This window comes from Colossoma macropomum, unplaced genomic scaffold, assembly GCF_904425465.1.
Source record: "Colossoma macropomum unplaced genomic scaffold, Colossoma_macropomum, whole genome shotgun sequence".
Lineage (NCBI taxonomy): Eukaryota > Metazoa > Chordata > Actinopteri > Characiformes > Serrasalmidae > Colossoma > Colossoma macropomum.
Window position 1 is genome coordinate 23910947 of NW_023494800.1, and position 24010 is coordinate 23934956.

The following is a 24010-nucleotide window of genomic DNA, read 5'->3' on the forward strand; positions in this document are numbered from 1 at the left end:
ATCCGAGAGAAGGCAAAAGGTCACTTGCCTGTTACTGGCTGGCTGCCAATGGCTTAGACCTCCCCCAATGGCTGGACTATTTTCCCCATTCCATTCATAGTGAATCCACTATAGTGAATGTCAGCAGCGTCAACTATAGCGTCAAACTGCTCTGAAGCAGCGTAAGCCTTTGACCTCACAATGATTCAATGGTATTATGATTCTTTACAAAAAGATTCGTCATGAATGTCAAATTTCACCTCAATTTGAAAGTTTTCGCTTCATTGCACAGCATGTATGCCTCGCTGCTACATCATCCCAGAAATAAAGTAAACAAAATGAAAGAATGAAAAGTCGTTATTGACCAGTTGTGGAAAGTGAACATTAAATTTCGGGAGTCTATTCTGAATGCAGCACTTTGCTCCATTAATCTGCGACTCAAATGTATCATCAATGTCACCACAACTCGGATATTTTGGCTCGATTTAGAATAATTTCAAAACACACTGAATAGACTGGCTAGAAATGTGACTAAACACATTTCTTCTTTTTGGATTTTTATATTTGAAAAAAAAAGGGAAATACATTTATTCTGGCCTAAAAAAGACAACATACTGTAATGGGTATTATTCTAATCAGTTACAATCAATTCTAATTCTCCCAAATCGATACAGATCAATCGCCATCTGATGCGTCTCTGCATTTATACACTCCTGCTCTACAGCGGACACTGTGGAGATAAAGCCATCTCCCCTGTTCACTTTGGGAGCTGATTTAGTAGGGGCGTTCGGATCCCATGCCAGGACAATTAGCACATTACACAACTTCCACGACCTTGTAATGCAGTAGATACAATCGGTGGCCCAGCGTCATTCACTCCAGACAATAAGAGCTATTGTCTGTTGGCGAGTAAATGCCACACTCATACCCCCCCCAGAGGGCTGTGTGAGTGTGCGCGATAAATACGAGAACTTTGTATCACTCTTGAGTTCTTGGTAAGCGCAAAATGCGTCACGGGCAGCATGCACGCTGTCCTCAATCATCCCTGAGCTGCTCTATTTTCAGATAAGCGAATATTTGGACATGCCAGCTCAACCTTGTCTGCATCTCAACAGAACCATCCGTGTGACTCAAGAGACTACAGCCTGTAATTGAGCTGCCATTATTTGAAATCTGTTCATCACTGGCTGGCATGTAACTCAGCTGTTAAAATCACACTGCTCATCAGCCTCTTCCTTACTGGTTCTGCTGCCTGTACTAATAATCTCTCATTTGCCATATCCAGAATCATTTGACAAAAGAAGGGATAGTTTAGCTTTCATCGTTTATGAATAGAACACTTTGGAGCATGTACAGCTGCAATGCAAAAGTTTGAATACACCCAGTTTAATGACGTTTAATAGATTTTCTTAGTCAAAATAAGTTCACACATCCTCTACAGGGAACTTATATATGAGATTTTTCGACATATTTTAGCGCACAATGTTAAATTCAGCAAACAAACAGTAATTGTGTGTGTTCCCTGTAAAGGATGTATTATTCACTTAGAAAAGCAACAAAACATGTCATTTGGCCCAAACCTTTGCATAAGACTGTAAGTATCTGCCACCATCACCATGTCAGGAAGTAGTGGAATACATCAGAATGAAGAGACTGATACTTCAGACCATTTGTGAAAAGTACACTCTTTACACTTCTTTAGTAAACAAAATGATTCTATATGGAACCATGAACACTCAAAGAACCCTTTGCATGATTAAAGGGCTCTTTACATCATGAAAGCATTCTTCAGACTGATAGAGAATGTGCTGTAGATGGTTCTATATAGAAACTTTTTAATTGGTTCTGCAGTGCCTGGCTTGTAAAAACAGAAGAACCCTTTTCAAAAAGATTCTATGTAGAACCATTTATAACACATTCATGCACATTTTCCATCAACCTGAAGAACATTTTCAAGATGCCAAGAACCCTTAAATCATGCAAAGGGTTCTTTGAGAGTTCCTGGGTCTATACAGAACCATCTTCTTTACTAAAGAACCCTTGAAGCATTTTTTAAGAGTGTACTACTGACTAAAAATTTAACATCTATTTTTTCTTAAGTCCATAATTAAGAAAAAGTAGTTATTTAGAAAAAAAAAAACTGCTCCACTACGTCTAATTGTGACCAGTTACAGTTGCAATTCATTACCAATGAAACAGCATAACATCTTGGTTGGAAACAAAATCTAATATCTCCAAATTGGTGCTCTTTCAGGAAAAGGAAAAGACTTTCTAACTTAATGTAACAAGATTTTATTGGATGTAAAGGGCAGCTGGTGTTTTCAAAATATGAACAGTTGAATGCAAAACACCCTCAACACCCTTATCAAACCACATTTTGTTGATTTTCTAAGTAGAAGTAAGTTAATACTCCCTCTAAAGGGACAAAGGGCATTTTTTTTACCGCACAATTTCTATTGATTTGATTATTAAAAAACAAAAAATGTGCCATAACTTTTGTACAGGCCTCATTTTTTAACAATACACTGAAAATGCCTGTCATGAAAAATGTTCTATTTGTCACTTTTGTTAGTAATTGAACACATAATATGAACATGACAATAAGAACATCATCTAAAATTACTTATTGACGTTTACATTAATGCAATGTATGACTGAATATCACAACTAGCCTACACTTCATTCCGATGCAAATCCAAACACGGGCCTACTGTGGCCTTTCCCTCCAAACACAGATCATTAGCATGAATCCAATCAAGATGTTAATAGCTACAGAGGCAAGGCAGCGAGGGGAGATTTTATCTCAGTCACCTTGCAGCCGATAAAAACGTAAGCAACAGCTCCAACGTCCTTGGTGAGCTAAATAGTTTCCTCTCTTACTGGCATCTCAAACTGTCTCAAACAAACAACGTTTGTTCTCTCAGGGCCATTGCGAGCGCTCGAGACAGATGCACTGTGCGACGGGCGCGCTCTCGCTCCCCTCTCCATGTTAAAAAACCCAAGAAGAGTCTATTTGCGGCATTATTTATTTCTTTTTAAGCCCTCTTAAAGAGCGTTGCCGGGCAACAGAGGGGAGGACTGGAGCGGAGAGCGAGGTGTGAGAGAGTGAGACAGCAGGGCCGGTCTGCGGCTGATGGACGCAGCCTCGCTGGCGTCAAGAAAACGCAAGTCATAATTTGGACGGCTGTGGAAGAAGGCCCAAATGGCCCCCAGGCACCTTGAGCATTAACCTAAGTACACTACATCGATGTGTTCTAACCATTATCTGGGTATTAAAGGAGTAGTTTGGCGGAAATTAACTGCAAATGTAGTCACTCAGCCAAGACATGTTTGGTGACGTTTGCTTCTTTAGCACTGGAACTACAAGGCTAACGTAACCAACAAGTTATGGAAGTCTATGAACTCCAATTAGCACTGTGCAAACTATATGCCTATCTAGCAAGCAAGTTTATTTGAGTTCACTTAACAACTTGGCAGTTTGAGGAGTTTGCACGATGCTGGCTGGCAGTGGTGAACTGTGATGTTTAGAGCTGAGCCTTCGCTCCAGCCCACAAATATCAAAATTCTGTCAAAACAAGGAAAAAACACCTCTACAATAATGCTATTTTATGTAAGTGCCCCATGGGATTCCAGTAGTATGTTAGCCATAGGCTAACAGCAATTCTCCATTACATGCAGACACTCAAAGCTTGTAAAAGACCGTGCTTTGGTTGTAAAAAGTTGCAAAATACATATTAACATATAATTGACTTTGATTGACCTTGAAGAATGTCTTCAGTAAAGAACTCTGGCTTAGAGCTGCCACAGCTGTTTTTCACTTCTAACAACTGGCTGACATGGACTGGTTAGTCCTTATTATGCATTCACAGGCAGTGATATGTCTAGAACTTATAGAGAGATGTTTTTTTCAAGACGTTGGTCACTGGACCCACTGTAAATCAAAACATGATTGACTGATTCCTCTGTCACTTTCTAATTATGCTGGTAGGCCATCTACTAAGCGAGGCCTTCAGTTCAGCTCCTGAAGGCCTTACCAATGGCTGACCTTACTATCTACCTAAACACCGCAGAGAAAAAAATCACTGCTGGACAATATTCCAAAAAGGTCCACTTCAAAAAATTAACCTTTTCCTTTCCAATCAAAACCTAACAATGAAATGAGTTTTACTACAATAAATAGAAGTTTAAAGACAACAAGTACAATGACTCTATTAAGTAAAAATTAACTAAGAATTGCAGATTACTGTTTTTAATTTCACAGAAATCACTAGGCTCTTGCAAAGGCCTAGAAGGCCCTGAGGGTTTTCCACTGCTAACTGGTGCCTTCCAAACTTCCATTACTTGCTAACTACATGAGCCTTGCAGTTCTAGAACAAAACTCTGGATGTCCTGTCTGGTCAACTACAGTTTTTTTCCCCCAAACGTTTCCTTTAACTGAAAATCAGTGCCATGTGACCATGAGAAGGTGTTATATATTTAGAGCCATCATATCATGAAATCAAGAATTTTGTTTTAAAAAATGTGTCAACGTACTGACTGACTCACCCTTGAGGTATTGACTCACAGTTTCTGTTTTTTCTTACATTTCTCTGCACATACAGCGTCAAGCTCCTCCAGCAAGCCTCAGCTACAACGCATGCAATGCAGAGAGCAGAAGCTCACAAACAGAAAGCGCATCATAACAGCAAAGATATTAAAGGTCAATTTTTCTAAATTTCAAAGAAAAGGTTTGAGGTCCAATCCCTGCTTAACGAAAGTCACGTTTGATGCAATGTCCACAATCCATCTGTCTAAATATGGTTATATAAGGAGTGAAAAGGGGGCTCGCCACAGTCTGAGAAATACTTGGCAAGAGCAGGACGTGCACATTCTTTCGAGAAATATTCCCAAAAGAGGTAGTGAGCTGGATAGGCACACTGGACTAACTAAACAAAAATTTATTGAAAATATTTAGCAGAAACAAACAAAAATGAAAGGAAACAAATAACTGGGACAAAAAAGAGAAGTTTGTGTGTTACAAAGAGGGCCTGCATAATTGGCCATGCACATTGTACAATCTTCACAGGCACGTATGGAGGACAGGTCAAAGAACTGCAGAGGGGAGGGGGGAGAGGAGTGCTGACATCAGAAAGCACATTTACTCAGCATGATCACCTTCGTCATCATCACTATTTCCATCTCTCTGTGATCATTGAACAGGGTTTCATTAGGCGTTTCCCATTTCATAACAATATAACCAACAAATTGCCTCTTTTTTTTTCAAACAGGCAAACAGTTCACGGGAAAGGTTGATTGTGGCACTTGACAACTGCATTGAAAAAAGAATGGAACTCAAAATTGGATATTGTTGGTCAGCAAGGCCAGCACAATTCAATGTATTGCAGAATACAAAATGAGTTACACATCATAGTGTGAGTCATGGTAGTTCAGTTAACCTCGGCAAAATGTGGACTTTAAAAAACTAAACTAAAAATCAATACGGTTGACTGTGAGGGACGTCTGTAAGGCTGTAAGAAATCAATACTAGTGACACAGCAGAGTAATATACCATCATATAATCTGTATGTCCCTGATAAAAAGGTCCTATATTTTCTATGTGTATCTTTACATAAACGCTTGGCAAACTTGTTGATGGGTGGTGATGAATTATCTACAATTGAAATGGGGCAGTGAATAAAGTTCATGAAGTAGTCATGCATGGTCAGTTGCGGTCTTTTTCCCAATACTCATCTCCTGGCACATTTGAAATGGTGTCAAATTTTAACTAGCTGTTTCAAAAAGCTGCATACCTACAGCATTTCGGGTGTGCAATATATATAACTTTGTTTACGTTTACTTTTTAGCATTATGATGAATAGCTAGAAACATCTGCACTGCATCAGCATCTTAATTACTGGCCCTATTTGTTTTTTCACACAGTCATTGGGGGATTTGTACTAACCTAGAAAATACCTACATTAAGATTACATTATAGTAGTTACAAAATTACTGACACTGAAATTAAAGTTTATTTACTAGTGAGTCGCATTAATATTAAGGTTTGCTTATTAAGTAATTGACATTAATACAGTAATTTTAAAGGGGAATTCCACTGATTGTTCTACATTTCTCCTTAATTAAACCATTAAGATGTAAAGAAAGTCACTAGAAGTGGTTTGATGTTAAATGCACTGTTCTACAGAATCTGACAGAGTCAGAATTGTTTACAGTGGTGGTGATAGGAACCAGACGTCTGAAAAGTTTCATGCTAATAGAAGCTCCCTCACAGGAAAGTATTGCAAGAAATGGTTATGAACACACTGCCTGATGTCTGAGACGTTGTTTTATGATAGTTTTTGGAATAAGCTTTTGGTCGAAAACATTTTTTTTAAAATCCATTTATGGAAGGGGGGTACATGCAGGGTAAGGCAAAAAAGTCCCAAAGAAAACCTGTTTTTTCCAGATTTACCACTATTTCACCATTATCAACATTACATATAAAAAACTCAGAGGAGTGTGAGTTCACTAGTCGTTTACATAGAAAATGAAATGGCCCCTGGTTCCCATCAGCACCACTATAAAGAAAATCAGAGCTTCTCTACAATGCACTGTTTTACTTCACTCTGTATGACTGTTTACATCTCAACCATTAATTATGCAGAAATTTTGAGAAATCAGTAGAAGTTGAGGAGACACACAACACCTTAGGTTCCACAGTGTATATATGTTCTACAGTAGTGGTGGGCTCATTTTTGCAGCAGCTATTTCTCCTCAACTCTGAGTGACAGTGAAATGGCAACAGATTTTATATCATATCATGTGTTTATTGTGGCTATAAGTCTCCAATCCATTAACACTGTTCAGCCTGAAGCTGTGCTGAATTAAGGTCATGACACATCATCAAAAGGCAGTATGTTGTATTCAGGACTACTCAAATGAGCACTAGCATGCCATTTAAGTACTGATTTAAGGAGGAGTCTTTATTTTCAGCACTTTTCGATTGGTCGCACTCAGTTCCGTTCACTCCTGATGAGGTAAAAATGAATTATGTAGAAGATATGTGAAATGATGAGTACTAACACATGTTCAACTTTCCCCAAAGCTAAAAAAAAACCCAAAGCTCCCTCAGCAGTAACATGGTAACATTTTCACGTATATAGGGGCGTAACATAATGGCATCAGCTAGTGGTTATGATGAACAATATGGGCACATGCAGCGCAAACATAAGCGCACGTACATCCGCACACACGCACGCACGCACACAAGCACACACACAGCATTTAGGCATCCGCACATACTTAGAACACTTAATATGTACACAACAGAAATACATCAGTGCATCGCGTAAGAGGAAAAATAAAATAATAATATACAACTGTGACAGAAATTAGCAAATCTCCTCCTTCACAGTGTTAAAGCCTGGCTCAGGGACAGATCAACAAGAGTCACATGAAGTTCAGTCTTGCTCTAGTTTCTGTGGTGTCGTTCACTTTTTACACATGTATGTGGTAGTTAGATTTTAAAAACCCCGTTATTGCTAAATAAAACAGAAAAAAAAATTCTGAAACAATTTTACAACTGTACAGTACGGTAGAGACTGGAATGTACTTGAGTGTATCGGAGAAGAGCGGAAAAAGGTAAGCTGCGGGATGAGGAGGGATAGAGCAGATTGACAGGAAGTCGCCTCCATTGAGGTAAAGGCCCATTCCGTTTGGGGCCTCCTTCAAAGCGTTCTCAGATTTCGATGGATAGGTAGGTTGAAGAGTCGAGCCAAAAGTTCAAGTCAGGCCTCCAAGGACTCAAAGCCATCTCTCTTGCATCGAGATGTAGCAACTTGTCCAAATGTTCAAAAAAAAAACAAAAAAAAAAACAAAAAAAACACAAAAGTCTTGGATCAAGAATGGACATCCACAGGACACAGATGAGGTAAAACAACAGCGAAGGAAGAGGGCGTATGTGCAAAGAGCGAAGCCAACTCAAACAATAACATGAAGTCTGTCACGATTTTCCATATAAAAATGCTAATTACAAGAGTACCTTAAAACATCAAAGGCACCTTCCATGGAGATGGAGGACAAAATTAAAGTGGTTTGGTCTTAAGTGCATCAAGAGGTCAAATCTACAAGAGGCCATCAGAGTTAAAGCCTAGAAACTAGCCACTTAACCTGACTGCAGGCAATGCATGTAAAAAAGGTAATTTTCTTTTTTTTGGCAAGTGAAAGAAATTTTTTTCTGGTTTTCATTCATTTGACCCAAATGTGGAAAAGCAGCAATAAACCTTTCAACAGCCTATGACATTATGCATGATAAATCTACTCATAGCCACATAATCACACCTATAATGCATTATGATAACAAACTGATTTCCATATATGCGCCTATCAATGGTGGCGACCTATCAGCACATAGTCTGATAATAAAACAAATTACTTCAATCACAGAACTACGTGATAAATGAAAAATGATAAATGCATTATAAATGCAAAACGGTTTATGCATAGACTGACCATGCACATGTGGGCCACTTTGAACACTAGTCATGTGTTATTTTTCCTCAAATATCCAAAGAGAAATTAGCAGGAAGACACACTCAGGGCTTTACAGATGAGTGTCGCATATTTACAACATGACACAATTGGCTGCAGTTGTCAACATATACAATATGCACTTTAACTCTTTCAAATCACGCCTTTTTGGTTTACTAGGTGTCTCAGGCTGAAATAACCCTATACATTTGAGACTTTAGGCCAAAATATTCAAATTCGTACATGTTCTGTCATTTCATGTGTCTGTGTTTGGAACCCCTCCCAAGGTTTTTGTACAAATGGTATCATTTGATTGTCAAGTTTACTATTAAGAAAAATAAAATCAAAAATATAAATATAAAAATATGTGTGAACATACTTAATCCTTCTTTCGCCCTTGTTTAAAACAATGTCTGAGCACACACTGTACATCTATGAGAATCAGTAATCAGTTAAAGAAGAAAAAAAAAAGAAAACACCATAAAAGAAAAAGAAAAAAAAGAAGAAAGAAAAGGCGCGAGGAGGCTATGACACAGGCTTTTAACATGAAGAGGGCTATTTGGGTCAGTCAGGCTTTGAGTCTTGAACAGTGTTGACTTACCTGTCATTGCAGTACTTTGCAAATGATGGACGGTATTCGTGACCCTTTTTGCTGTCTTTTAGTTTCGTCGACCTTAAATAACATATAGACTGCATGGCTATATAGTGAAAATATACATTCCAATGTTTATATAGAGCTATCTTAAAAATACAAATGTGCAAAAATTGTAAACAAATGAGATCCTCAGTTGGATGGGGAGGAGCCTGGGTCGGACACACACCCCTCACAGCCGCGTGGGCTCCTCGTCACTGTCGCTGCAGTTTCCACAGCAGTCCTGAGGGGCAGCAGAGAGACACTTTAAGTAATGATTTAAAAAAACAGTAACAGTAAACATTTATATATATATATATATATATATATATATATATATACACACACATGAAGTCTTAGGATGTTCATGTTACATGCCTCACCGCTCAGTTCTGATTTTTTTCTCAAATCGGGCCTTTCTGCCTTGACAGTTCACAGCTATGTTGAACATTCACTAAGACCCCTGCCCTTAACTGACCTGTATGCGCACCACTGCACAATCTAAATCTCCTGACTCCGGTCCCGTGGCCTCTCTGTGTCACAGACTTCAGACCTACATTCTGTGGCGTTCACTCAATTCTATGGTTGAAACTGAAACTAAAAACTGAACATTTGCATACGAATAGTGTATTACCTTCTTTGGTTTAAACACTTGTTTAAAGAAACTTTATTCATTATTTTTGGAATTCCTCTCATTTCATTTATGTGATCACGTGCGTTTCCCCAGATTTTTGGGTAACTCCAGTAGCAAAGCCAGCTAAAGCCTGTGCTCAAAGCTGGCTCTCTGGAAGTTGACAGAAAGTCTGCATTATCCCCGTTACAGCCTAGATGAAAGAATTGGACAGCCCTACAGCCCTGTGGATGTCATAAAGCACATGTTAAGCCCGTGTGTCTGCACATCTGGAGATTAAGATTGGGCAATTATCATCAAGTTAGCATTAGTCACTGGTTGGCGAGGCCATTTGGCCTTTACCATCATGCATTTCTGACAGGGCATTTAGGCCATTAACCAGGCATGATGGCCATTAACCCAACTCAGGCCTTTGATCCTTTCAAAACTTCAAAACTTAGAACTTGACAAGCCAGTGTTTAGCTACTACACAGGGCTCAGGGTGGGGTTGTCCTAACTTATCTACAAGGCCAGCGTGGCTGCAGGTTTTCATTCCTATTAAACAAGAGCACACGCATCCTACTTGTTCAATCAACTGAACATGTGAGCTCCTGTTGTTTGGTTTAACATTGTTTTGTTTTTTTGAGTAGTTTTTCTCAGTTTCAATCAGTACCAAGTATTGAAAGGTGCTGTATGCACAGTTCTCTGTTTTTTTATTAAAGTAAAAGGTGAGTTCATGTGAGTTATGCCCACCGAAGAACCATAATTAATTGCAAACTGGTTAATGAGAGTTTTCTAGGAGCACATGACAGCAGAAGTAGTTTATAAAGGCTAGCTAACACTGAGTGAACTCTATAAAGACTTGCGCTTTGTCTAAAACTGAAGACTTGCACTCTCCGCATACTATACTAACGAACACATTTTTAATATTGTACTATTTCAGGCATACTGTTTAGTATGGTAGTATGCAGTTTTGGATGCAGCTTCGGTGTTGGCAGGTGGCGTCGAGCTTCCCCTTAATGATAATCATTTATTGGTTGCTCAGTGTTCATATCAAATCTACACAAGTATTCACTGGCTACTAATTATATAAGTGCAACCATGTAGCTAGCCCACTGTGTTCAGCCCAAGTACGAGGGCATTCCAATGTCATGCTGGCAAACTGATACAAGATCAGCGTTTCACATGTAGAGCAGTCAATGTTAAATACGGATGCCATACATAGGTTGACTACATGTTACTACGGTTACATTTCAGCAGAGTATTTAAGTAATGTTAGGTGATAACTTTTTTTCAGAGGCAATTGTTCCGGAAGTAAAAATCCCATTCATTTCCTCCATAGAGATAAATAGAGATTTTAAACACTCAACTAAACCAACCAGCTATAAAATGAATCATAAGATTATAATCATTTAATTGGAACAAAAAAGGTTTTTAAAAACAAACAAAAAGACAAAGGTACATGACTGTGTGAGATGTTTTCAATGTCGGAATGACCTTCTGATCCCAAAAAGCAACGCAAACAATGTCAATCACTCCACTCCAAACAGTTTTCAGCAAACTTTTGCAATTGCAAAATTGTACTTTGGGTATTGTATTTCTTTATGAGGAATGGGGGGAAATGTGTTTTGAAAGTTCAGATTCACTGGAAGTTTATTTTAAAAAAAACAAGTGCGGCATAAAGGCATAAGATTAAACTGAATTGTGTGAATCTCACAGCCAATGCGTGAGAGTTGGCATCCCTGTAACACTGTATAACATGACAAATATAGACTCAGTGACTGTAACCACTAACCTTCCCTTTACATACATAACTATACTAACACTGACACTTTTTATCTGATAATATTTTAACACTGTGACAGTGTCAAATTTCCATTCCACGACTGTCTAGTACACTGACAAATATGGTGTATGGCGTTGTTAGCCTGCTAGCTAAGCTAGGTAACACCTTCACACACCACAGGACAGTTTTGATTGTAGCTTATACTCCACTGCCTAAATTTAGGGTATAAGGAGTCAAATCTGAGCATGATAACCTATTATGCAGTGTGTGGAGCTGTTAACTTGCACTCATACTCTAGTCAGATAGTACTAAGTACTAAGCACTAGATTAGCTAGCAGCCTAACAACTTCATAAACTGCAAGGCAGGTTAATTTCTATCTAACTAATACTCTACTGACACAAGTTTAGAGGACAAATCTGAGTGAACAAAGTCAACTGACTGCTGCTGGAGTGACAGCAAAACAGTCAAATCTTTCCTGTGGTGTATTGAGCTGTTAACCTTGTAGCTAAGCTAGCGCTTGTACAACCTGCTCTACACGACTGTCCTAGTTAGCACTGTTTAACATTTAGCAATCATTGTTATTAGATTGAGGACTTAATTAACATTTGTTAAGGGATTAAAAAAACAGTTTGTTATCTGGTAAATCTTGCTCTGCTTCATCTCATTTGTTAAATCTGTTCGAACATTTAGTATCACATAGCATAACAAGGATAACGGGAGGAATTGATATTATGTCTTTTTAAGTACTTTCTTGGACATAAAAATAATACATAAATAAAAACTGTCAGTTATTCAAAATATATTGCTACACATAGGGGTACAATGTTTGGTGGTGTTTTGTACAGGTACAGCTGTCTCTTATCTTCGTTACCAGCCTTTTACACTTTTTACTAGCTAAGCAGATGGCTGCAGCCTATGCCAGGCATTTGGATGTTCTATGAAGAAGAGCGGCTCTTTTTCTTTGTCATTTTTAAATGACAAAATCTGCTCTCTGAGTCTCTGAAAAGCCTCCTGACAGCTTTGCCTTTAACATTTGGCAGTTTCACTTGTGATGGTAAGGCTGTCTCCACCCTCTGAGGATTCAAATGTATCCATTTAGAACAGTCTCTGCTAGCTACAGTTAATGTTTCCGACCTCTTAAAATGTGTATAGCTTCAGTCTATTATTTTACTGTTTTTGTTTTTTTTTTTTGCAAAAAAACTTGCCCTCTCTCTCTCTGTATAACCACCACATCCCACCAGTACCTTGTTATATAAAAAACAAGCAAAGTTATAAACGTATTCTTGAATGCATAAAATCACATCATTAGTTTGTTTTGTCAGTACTGCATTAAATTGTAATGTGTACTGCATTCAACTACAGTTGTATTCTACTGACCTGTAGTCATGCTACACTCAGCTACAGTTGTACTGCACGCTACTTCATTAAACTGCAGTAACACTAAAGCTGTTTTTCAAAAGGCCGTGTTCAAAGAGCTCAGTGCTAAAAGCTAGAATCTGATGGAAGCTAATCCTCTGCCTACACTGGGGTGGGCTCTACCAATACAATGACTGTAAGATATCAAGAAGAAACCTATTAGCTATATGAAACTAGAGATCACAGGAGATCTGTGCTTCCATGCCAGTAGCTGGAAAGGGGGCTAAAAACGGGGCCTTAGGGTACAAATAGTGTTCCTCCATCAATATACAATAAATTTGAATATTACATTTGATCTTCATTTTTTCTTGACCAAAAAACAAACAATCAAACAAAAAACAAACACATTTTGCTTAAGGGGAACCATTTGCCTGGAAGTACCTGATCATTTCATTTAGCAATTGTAGGTATTTTGGGTTTTTCAAAATATGTACACAAATTCATATGAAAGAAAAATTCGGTTAACAGCCCAGACATTCATATTTAGATGAAAATATACAGAATTCCTCCTTTACTGAATTCACTGAACTCATTAGATGCTTTGTGAACATATTATGTATTTAACCATTTGTATGTGTTAGAAAAATACACATACTATATTTGCTAAATGTCCTGATCATACTTCTGATTATGTGCTTTCTTGTCCCATATTAATAATTCAGATGTTTTTTCATATGACTATCATGCTTTAAAAATTTCATTTTGTCACAGACCTTACAGAAGGTAGCATGTACAGTACAAACCTGTCTCCCAAAGAGTCTCTGCAGCAGGCCCTGTTTGGGTGGCGGTGAGGGCTGGCCTCTCCAGTCCAGGTCTGGGGGTAGAGTGCCATCCAGGTTCAGCACGTTGAGTTCCTTAAAACACTCTGTCTCAATCATCTGAGGGGAATCAAACACAGGGCTTTTGGTACATTTATTATGATACATTATGATTAAGGCCTTCCTTAACTCTCTTGGATACCAAGCAATGGAAAATCATCATTATAAACTTAAAGAGGGTACAAGCTGAGAGTTTTATCTGAAATGATAAAAAAGTGATTAAGATTGTATGTGCTTTTTTCATATACAAAATAATAACCCAGTGATTGTTAGGTTAAAGTTTTTATCTCCGTTGGCAGTTTGTCAAAGTTGACTTAACTTCTTCCTTGATGAAAATGGGCTTTTACTTTTATTTTACAGCCTACTGTTATCTTTACAGCTTCCCCCAACATCTGTCCTACCACTCCAAGCAAACGAAAGTACTACACACTAGGTGGGTGGCCCCATCATAGCGGGGTTTTCTTCGGTCAAGCAATCAAAAAGACTCTCTTTGTTTTTCTACACATCATTTGGTGTAAACGCCTGTGTATTATAGTAGAAATTAGGTGCAAACTGCTGGGCATTAAATCTTATTACTTAGTGTTACAGCCTGTTCCACGATAAATACTTGGGACTTATGAAATTATGATTTAAATACTCTTATTTAGAGTTAAAGAAGAGTCTGTTCTCTCTCTCTCCCTTTCTTTCTCTCTCTCTTTCTCTTTCTGTTTGTCTGTTTTTCATCTCAGTCCTCCCTGATCACTGAAAAAGCATACTTTAAATATACATTACAAAAGGCTCTACCAAACCCCAGCTAAGAGGAAAAGGTAGGCTAATCCTACAGTTAATAAGACATAATACAGCCAGATGTATATATATGATTTCCTAATTGTGCTACATGATTCTATACCATCAACATTTTAATCATTATTTGTACTTTTTCCACACTGATTCTTCTAAAACACTTTGAAGGACCTTGATGTCCTGATGCTGATGGATGCTGATAACAAACTGAAGGCTTGATGCAATGGGAGATAGTTGCTAAGTAGTGATTGGAGGGCTGAGAACATAAGGTGGAGCTTGGTAGCTTTTGATTTGCCATAATACAATGAGAGCACTCAAATCAAATAAATCAAATTTCATTGCATAATAAATATTCATGAATTCATAAATATCTTAATTTGATTAGATAGGCCTGTGGTACCCGTGGCTGCGTCCCAGAGTGGGCTACCGCATTATCAGATTAGCACGGTTTTCACATTCAGTTTCAAGAATGGAGAAAAGTGAAAAAACCCTTCTGAAACAAACCACGATGTCCTCATAGTTATTTACGGCTGTGATCGTACCACAGAGAATCATTTGTTTTTTGTGAGCTCAAGCTATGTATGTCTTGAGTTGGAGGTTTTCTTCTATCTTTGCCAACACTTGCTACTGCAGTCAACAAACTTACAGAAAAACAATTTAGGTAAGTATTTATTTTTCAGGCAATTATAAAGTCACAAAGCACTATTACATGATCCCTGAGTGCACCAGAATGTAAAACAAAATGGTATATTAATACATCAACTGCAGTTTTTAGAATAAAGAGTTAGCTAAGGTAGCGTTAGCTAGCTAGGTAGCTAAACTTAAAGCTTGTCATAAATGAACACGCCCTGTCTTAAGAGTTTCCATTTGAAACTCTTCACTAATAGGGCAGTTTGGTCCTGTGGCTTTATGTGAAATTTTACAGCTTTTTCCAGAAACTGCATTTGATCAAACTTTATAGCGAGTGAACAGCGGATTACAGTACTGACCTCATTTTGCCAGGGGATAGTCACACTGCCTGTGGACACTTTGCTGTAGAAGGAGTCGTCTTTGGGTTCCAGCTCTACCCCCTTCACGGTGGAGAACTGCTCGATGTCCAGAACGTCCTTACAGTAAATGGCCTGAGGCTGCAGACAAAAAAGCACCCATACATCATACAGACCGTAGCCAGTCGACAAACACAACTGTTACACAGCAGGTTTATTATTTTGAAATGCTTATTTTTCACAAATCATTAGCAAATCATGTTTCAAGTTGTGTTTAACACCTTCTAACATTTTTAAACCTCCATGTTGATCGGCATGAATTTCGAAACACAATTAGACACATTAAAAGGCTGGAATTTCCAGGCGTGACTTACATCAGGAATGAAAGGGGCTTCCAGCATGCCAGCCTCTAGCCGCTTAAAATTGATGGAGCGAAAGAGGGCGTGAGCCTTTACCTCCGAGGCTCCTCCCTGACAGCCAAGTCTCTCATTGGGGTCTTTGGCCAGCAGCTGTAGGGTCAAAAATCAGCAGGAATATGTCGTTATAAACACACTTTCCTCAAGGGATAAACAAAACACAGTTCATTCTGATTAATACCATTATGAATCAAAATACTCATTAGCATGAATAGCTGTGTGTACTGCATGCCCCACTCTGCTTGAGATGGTTTTCTAGAAAGTGTAGTCTGTCTCAGTCATGATTTGAATAAAAGTACCCCTAGCTAGCTGATTAGCTGCCAGTCCTGATATTTTGAGGTCACAATAATCAGCAACGTGCCAGCATGAGGGCCTGGCAATCACACGCTAAACACGCTTGAAGTGCTTCATGATTTCTTTCTTAAAATAGGGAGTTGGTGATCAGGGATGCATAAGGAGTTCTTACGCTAGCTTCCTTTTCTGTTGCAGAGTGTTTCTGATACTTCTGACTAAAATAAATCAAGGGAAAAGTGTGAAATAGGCATGACTGGTTGGCTACGTGCATATTGAGAGAGATATGTATAAGTTGCCAAAAAGAACAACGTGGTGGACATGCTGACCATTTTACAAAGGGACTTGGCATCTTCGGAGAACTTGCTGGAATACTCTTCCTCCACGTCTTTGACAAGCCGTTCCACTTCCTCTCGCTTGATTTTTTTCTTGCGCTGCTGGAAAGGAGACTGGCCCTCGATCATCTCATATAGCAGACAGCCCAGCGCCCACCAGTCTGGACTGAAGGTGTACCGTTCATTTTTCACCACCTCTGGGGCTGGAACGGACACACACAGTTCAAATGAATATTAGTTTTGATCCTTTATTAGCTGTTATACCATACTTAAAGCCAGTTTCTGTTCCTAGGACAATGGTCTCCACTGATGTGATGTAAACCTACATATTTATATTAAAAAATGATTTATCAACATTTTAATAGCAAGAATGACGTCTTAAATAAAACAACAGTACTATAATACTGATTACATTAAAAGTAATAATAAAATAGTGGAGTTCAGCAGTTAGGCTACTAACTCTCCTCTGCTCACTGCCACGACCTGCTACAAAACAACCCACGGCCCAGTGATGGTCCACTGCCTGACAGTTTGGAACCTCAGCTCTACTCTAACACACCTGATTCAGCTTATCAGCTAGTTATCAAACAGTTGTCAGCTGTGTAAGAGTGAGGAACACTTAAAAATAGATAGAACACAATCCCCAGGACCAGGCAAAGGAACCACTGTTTAAAGAAGTTTTGCTGAAGTTGATTCGGCCACGACACTAGTACTGAGTTGTCTTCTCACAGTGGAATGATGAACAGAAACACCTGTGGATTTTTCAGATCTGAAGCGAGAGTGGAGCTTGATTTTCTCCCATCTCTCAAAGGTAAAGGCCTTACACACTGACAGGGACAGTTTTGCACAGTTTTGCAAATACTTTTTTCACTTCTTTTCCTTTGACCTTGCCATTTCCTTATGCAAGTGGAATATCTCACATAAAATCTCTTAACTGTAATGGCTGTTTTGACTGGCGATTCAATAAATGAGAGGGGTCTCTGACTTTTGCTGAACAGTACTGTAAGCTGAGTCCTAGTTGGCTGTCAAATACTATTTGTTGGAGGGTAATTATTTGAAAATAAATTCATACATTGTCAGTTCAACATTATTCAAAGAGTCAAGAATCTTACCCATATAGCCCACAGTGCCCACACGGCCTTTGATTGTTTGGCCATCTGGTACATGCACAGCCAGGCCCAAGTCTGATATGCGAATGTGACCTGAAGAGAAAGAGAAACTCTGACTTTAATTGCTTACTTGATCCTCTATGTCTCAGATGCAACAAACTCTGCTGTTTGTTGTTAGTTCCATTGGATGAAATCTTCCATATTGCCTTTCTCCTTCAACTCATTCTTTTCATAGCAGTGCTCTGTGCACTCATATCGATGAACGTGGTAATAAATACTATGGCACAAGTAATGAGAGTATTAGGCTACACTGAAAAAAAGCAAAGCACGGACTGTATTTGATTTAAATGTGCACATAATTTCTACATTAATAAAATATATTACACCAGCACAGTTATTTGCAAAAGTGAGTAAACTGAGAGACAAAATTGTATTGAATATTTATACATTTGAAAAGAATGTAATGACAATATACATTTGAATCAAGTAAAATCAGTGCATTACTTTTTCCACTGTTTAATTTCATCTAATGTTTTACATTATGCTTGTTAAATGTAATTACAGATGCTACAGCAAACTTCTCGTCACAACACTTAGATTGTCCAACCCCAATTTAAATGTGATCGTTATTTATAAATAAATGTGTATAAACCCATGACATAATCGCTATGTGCAATATTATCTGGAGAATCATTTTCATAGGCATCATTCATAGGTCTCCTCCAGAGAGGTCATTATGGACCTGTTTTCAGCAGCTGTGCATCTTTTTAGCAGCGTCCCTGCTTGACTTGCTGCTCACTGAAGCGAAATGGAAGAGCAAGTGTTAAAAACAAAACTTCACCGATGTCCCCGAGAGGACTTTGCAGCCACAATGATAGCCAAGGATAGGCGTGATACTTTTGGCCTGCTATTGGTCAGCAGTGTACGACTACAAAGCGCTTTATGGAGTTTGGGAAAATCAAGGATTGAAAATGTGGTGTACTCTACTCCCTCTAGTGGAGAATGAAGGAATAGATTTTAAAGTATTACTACTGGTTTTTTAAAGCATTAAATGTATTAGCACCATCATACATTATGTAGATTCTGTCTTTGTATAAAGAAGTTCTTTAAGATCCAGGTGTCTCATTTAAAAAAATGACTTGACGTACTGTAATGTGTACGTAGTGTAATGTGCATAACAGGATGGCATTGGTCTTAGTATGTTAGGTTTTACAAGTTTCACACTAATGTGAGTGGAGTTTCACATTTGTACAGCTAACAAGTTAGAAAAGCTTCTAGTTGCAAACTGCACACCTAAATCACTGCCTCAAACTCCATCTAATTCTATTTCCATTAGACTTTTTTATGTGGTTTCTGACACTGTATAACATACTGTTGTCTAAAACGGACAAAAGTACATACCTTAAAATAAGTTGTACCAGACATCTTGAGCCTGAATTGTGCCTGTTTTTATTTTAATAGACAACAGTTATCAGTGTGATACAGTGCCAGAAGCCAAATAAGCAAATCTGTCTGAAACGTGTAAGTTTCCATTTGTTGTTCAATTGCAAAACTAAGGCTTTACACGGTGAAACATTCACGCAACTGTAGTTGCTTTAAACCTACATAAAACTGAATTTCAGTTATACATATGTGAAGTGTCCTGCAACTCACTTTAAACTCAGACACAACAGCTGCAAGTGTCTCAATATATATACCCAATAACAACTGAAAAAACAAAGATGATAAAATGCTGCAAATTTGTAAGTAAAATCTCACAGATGACTTTGTAGCAAGAATGATGCGGCATATCAAAAATACAAGCTGGTTAACTAGTGGAGTAGTTGAGCTTGTTGCGTGTAGCTTTGTTTTTGAATTGCTTCGTATAACTGTCAAACTGCCCAGAAATGATGTTGCAGGCAACTCACAGCATGCAACTAGTTGCTAAAAGTTTCACAGTGTAAAGCCAGCCTAAGGAAGCAGACTTCAGACACTGTCTGATCCGGAAATGCTCTTGTAGGGCATATAGAAGACCTCAACCATTCAAAACATACAGCTCCTTTGACTACTCACCATGGTCATCCAATAATATGTTCTCCGGCTTCAAATCCCTGATGAGAAAGAAAGCAAAAAGACACAGGTCAAACTGCAGCTCCTTATCGAATAAGCCATTTGAGCTTTATTTGTACAAGCCAAGTGCCGGAAGCACACGGCTGACCTGTAGACTATTCTCTCTCTGTGGAGATCTTCCAGGCCACAGCAGATCTCAGCAGCGTAGAAGACTGCTCTCTTCTCCTCAAAGCCAGCCTCCCCCATGTGGTAGATATGAAACTTCAGGTCTCCCCCGTTCATCAGTGTGAGCACCAAGCACAGGGCATCTTTGGTCTCGTAGGCGTACGCGAGACTTACCTCAAGAAAAAAACAAGCAAAAAAAAGTGGCTACTGTCATGGAGGCCTCACTGCAATGTAGTTAAGGTTTATATATTTGATGAATGTGTGGGAAAATGTATCTCAAGTCTAAAGAAGCCTGAAAAAACTGAACAACAGCCAAACAAAACAACCCCCAAAATAGCCTGCGTTGGGTCAGCCTGCAATCATATACACAACCCGCAAAATTCCATGTTTTCATTTCATTACTGGCCATAGCTTTCTATATGAAGCTTTACAACCTGATGCTCTGAGAGCTCTTTGCCCCTTTAAATTAGATATGTTTTCTTTCATTTACAACAGATATGTCTATTTTTGGGTCTGGCTCCAGTTTTCAATGTAAACATGAAATTCAAAGCTATAATCAGTATATCCTTTAAAATGCATTGGTTGGCTGAAAAGCTATCCATATCCATAAAATAACTAAACTTCTCAAAGCAAAAGAATAAATCAATATATATAACAATGCTTTCTTGTTCTTCAATTAGGGTTCTGAACTTTTACAACGTTCACTTTTTTATAAGATTTTTCAAGGACATCAAAAGTCCTAAATCATAACATGACATTATAAGCTATGATCTCTTGGGATTCGCCAGACCACAGTAATAAAGCGAGGACATTTTTGCTTTCCCTCAGTAGTTCAGAGGCATAATGAGCTTGTCTGTGCGCTTTCTTTACAAGAAGTCATGACGTAGCCACAGAGATGCAAAAGATAACAAATCTCCCAAACTGGAGACTTTGTGAGAACAACCAGTGTATTTAGGGTCAGACAAAAAAAGCCCTAAATACTTACTACGAACCGACTGTTGACCTTTTCTAGAATTTGCTTCTCATTCAGGGCCATGGACTCGCCTTTTCTCTTTTTGATCCTTTTCTTCTCCAGCTTCTTGCAGGCATACATCTTCCCTGTGGCACGCACCTGGCATGCGCAGACCTTAGGCACAGAAGGAACTGGATGAAGAACCCATTCTTAGGAAACTTTCTCCACAAACACTCTTTTGTGCACATTAAAGTCCTTCTAAGCTCTCAACATAAAGCGCAAAACAAGAGTACAAGTGCACCAACAAAGGCGACAACATTTAGCTAGACTATACAAAGAAATATCTGAGTGTAGTTTTTGCATGTGGTTCAATAGGAGTGTAACAGATTAGGCCTATTGTAGAGGGATTTACCTTACCCTAAAAAATATTCAGGGAGTAAAAAGGACAAACTTAGACTTAAGGAGCTGTATCATACAGTCATATGCAAACGTTTGTTGATGTGTAAAGTAAAAAGTTAACGCCATCTTCTACAGGGTTTTCCAACCTTTGTGTTTCTAACGTTTAGTGTAAACTCAACCTAAATTATTTAAGTACACTTGTGTTAAGTAGGCTTGTGTTAAATTACATGTTTTTAATGAGATGGTTTTGTGGTCAGGTTTGCAAGTTTAGTTTCCAAATATCCAACTACAATAAAGTTGGCTTAATACTTTGTTTGGGACACTGCTTCAAACGCATAACACACTTTAGATAATCAAGACACAAACTTTAGCAATGCAGATTTTTATTACTGTTTACTTACTAAATTAAACATTATTATAAATCAAACATTAAAAATGATAAAACACAAAATGTGCCCTGTGGACAAGTGATAATAATTTGGCTAACTAGCTCTTAGTTGTAATCTACAGCTACAACAACAGATCTAGAGAGAGAGAGAGATTTATTACTGTTTACTTACTAAGTTAAACATTATTATAAATTAAACATTAAAAATAATAAAACACAAAATGTGCCCTGTCGAAAAGTGAATGTTTTATGCTTTTCCCAATATGTTAAACTCTGTAAATAACTAGTAATTGTGCACTAAAATGTGCAGAAAAAATTTCATATTTAAGTTATTTCCTAGCAGAGGGTGTGTTCACTTAACTCTCACTTAGAAAATTAACAAAACGTGTCATTTGACCAAGGGTGTTTAAACTTTTGCCATGACTGTATAAAGCTATTACACAATTCAAAATCACTACACTCTAAACTGTAGCTTACAGTGCAGTTAGCAGAAATGCTAATATGCAGCACTTTCTGGTATCTCATGGCTTCCAGTATTAAAAGAAAAATGTTTAATGAAGCTAGTTTTATATCACAATTACATAGTTAGCTTATTTATCTTAGCATCAATGTAGAGAGTGAATGTTCAAGACGTAAGATGACTGAAACTCACCTCACCAAACCCGCCCTTCCCCAATACCCTGTACTGACGGAATGTGTTTTTTGTAATTGGTTGTCTGTTGAAGAGAGAGACAAGAGCAGCTATACTTAATAGTTCAAAAGGCTACACACATACTTTTTAAATGGAATATGGGTACATTGTGAATGTCATTTTAATATTAAAACAGGATCTTAGGCCACACATAGGTTTTCTGGAATATCACTTCAAAATATATAGATCCCTATAGCTTACTATGCCTTTCTGACACTGCAGTAGTCTGGACCAGAGTGGTCTAGTGGGACTTGTGGGAACATAATGGTGAAAAAAAAATATTGCAGCATATAATTTTTGTTCTGTCTGAATCATTTTTGGATGGAATTTGTCCAGTCTTGCTTTTCCACTTTCAGGTTGAAGACATTTTTGTGAACAAATGCAAATAAACAGTGGGGGCCAAAGTTCACATCTGGTTTGCATAAGCTTGGCTTCGTAAATAAATTGCGGCACTCAAAGGAATAATTAGGAATTCTCAGGGATGTTAAAGAACTTTCTAGCGGCATCACTTCCATAGTACAAAATACTCATGAGACAAAACTATTATTATTTTTTTTAAACTGAAAATAGCAAACCATGACCACTGACAAGAATCAAGTTTAAACTGCATAAACAATTTACTATCTCAGTGGTCAGAGAACTTGGCTGTGATTCAAGAAGTCATGTGTTCCTCTGTGGCTGATGGCTGGTGCCACTGTGCTGTGGAGTAAGGCATTAGATAATTTAAGGGCATGAGATTCAGCCACATGAAAATGCACATATTGGTCCAGTGGGCTTATGGAGACGGCCTACTGTGCTACCTTTCGAGCCATTTCCATTGTAGGAAGCGGTTGAAGAACATGCTGTCGAGGTAGTCTGCGAAGGGGGCCACGCTCAGGTAGTCATGGATCAGTCTGGAAAAGAAGAATAGAATACACTGTTACCCATATTTTCTGAAGCAATGTTAAATATTTCAGCTAGTTATACGAAGGCTAAAATGCTAATGGAAAACCAATACAGTTAAAAGGCCTGACCACCTTAACTCTTCCGTTTTGTCAGTGGACATACTGCCAGTGGGGATGCTACTGAGCACAGCTCTTAACAACTGTAGTTTATATCTATAATGGTACTGCGGAGGGCAGTGTACCATTTGTTTGGCTCTTCTTCATCTACTCTGCACTACAGGCCTCAGACCAAAGGACTCTAACAGACAGATTTGATTTGCTTCACATTCCTTGAAAATGGTAATTAGAGCAGAGCACAGGATCTATTATTTCCATTGCTCTCATTATTGTTTGCAAGAATTTTTCCTGACTTATTGGTTGTATGAATGATTGTATGGATGCACAAATGTTTGTGAGATCTGTATAATGTTCAGTGAATGGGGGAATGGAACGTAGGCCAAGACAGTCATTCCCGACAACTTATGTAACATTATAGAGCCAGGTACTCTCCCATGGTTACACTGAAACCAAAAGGATGTGAATGTGCTAAAAGAAGTACTACAGATATCAGTACGTCAACGGAAATCACAGCACATTTTACTTCTGTACAGTGATATATTTCCAAGTGAATCACAGTATTAAGGAGGGTCTCTGAGCTAGCTGAGCATTTCTCTCAGCAATAGGTGGACGTGGTGGGAGGCAGAGGTGTATCATCGGTTAATATTATTTTTCCCCACCCACTGGTGTATGGTGACATGGGCAAAAATCAGCAGACGT

At 38.3% G+C, this 24010-nt stretch overlaps 1 protein-coding gene across 1 annotated transcript in view; it reads right to left on the reverse strand.

Moving 5' to 3' along the window:
- Positions 1–6917: 6917 nt before the first annotated feature.
- The window catches only part of grk6 (G protein-coupled receptor kinase 6), a 42878-nt gene continuing 25785 nt past the window's right edge, over positions 6918–24010 (reverse strand). Inside the window, exons 6-16 of the mRNA XM_036587937.1 lie at positions 23111–23203; positions 22272–22335; positions 20866–21006; positions 19864–20054; positions 19719–19756; positions 17670–17759; positions 16552–16760; positions 15890–16024; positions 15519–15656; positions 13672–13806; positions 6918–9359 (exon numbers count right to left, since the gene is read on the reverse strand). Coding sequence (XP_036443830.1) covers positions 9309–9359; positions 13672–13806; positions 15519–15656; positions 15890–16024; positions 16552–16760; positions 17670–17759; positions 19719–19756; positions 19864–20054; positions 20866–21006; positions 22272–22335; positions 23111–23203 — 1285 coding nt within the window. The 3' untranslated portion in view covers positions 6918–9308. The remainder of the gene's footprint in view (positions 9360–13671; positions 13807–15518; positions 15657–15889; positions 16025–16551; positions 16761–17669; positions 17760–19718; positions 19757–19863; positions 20055–20865; positions 21007–22271; positions 22336–23110; positions 23204–24010) is intronic.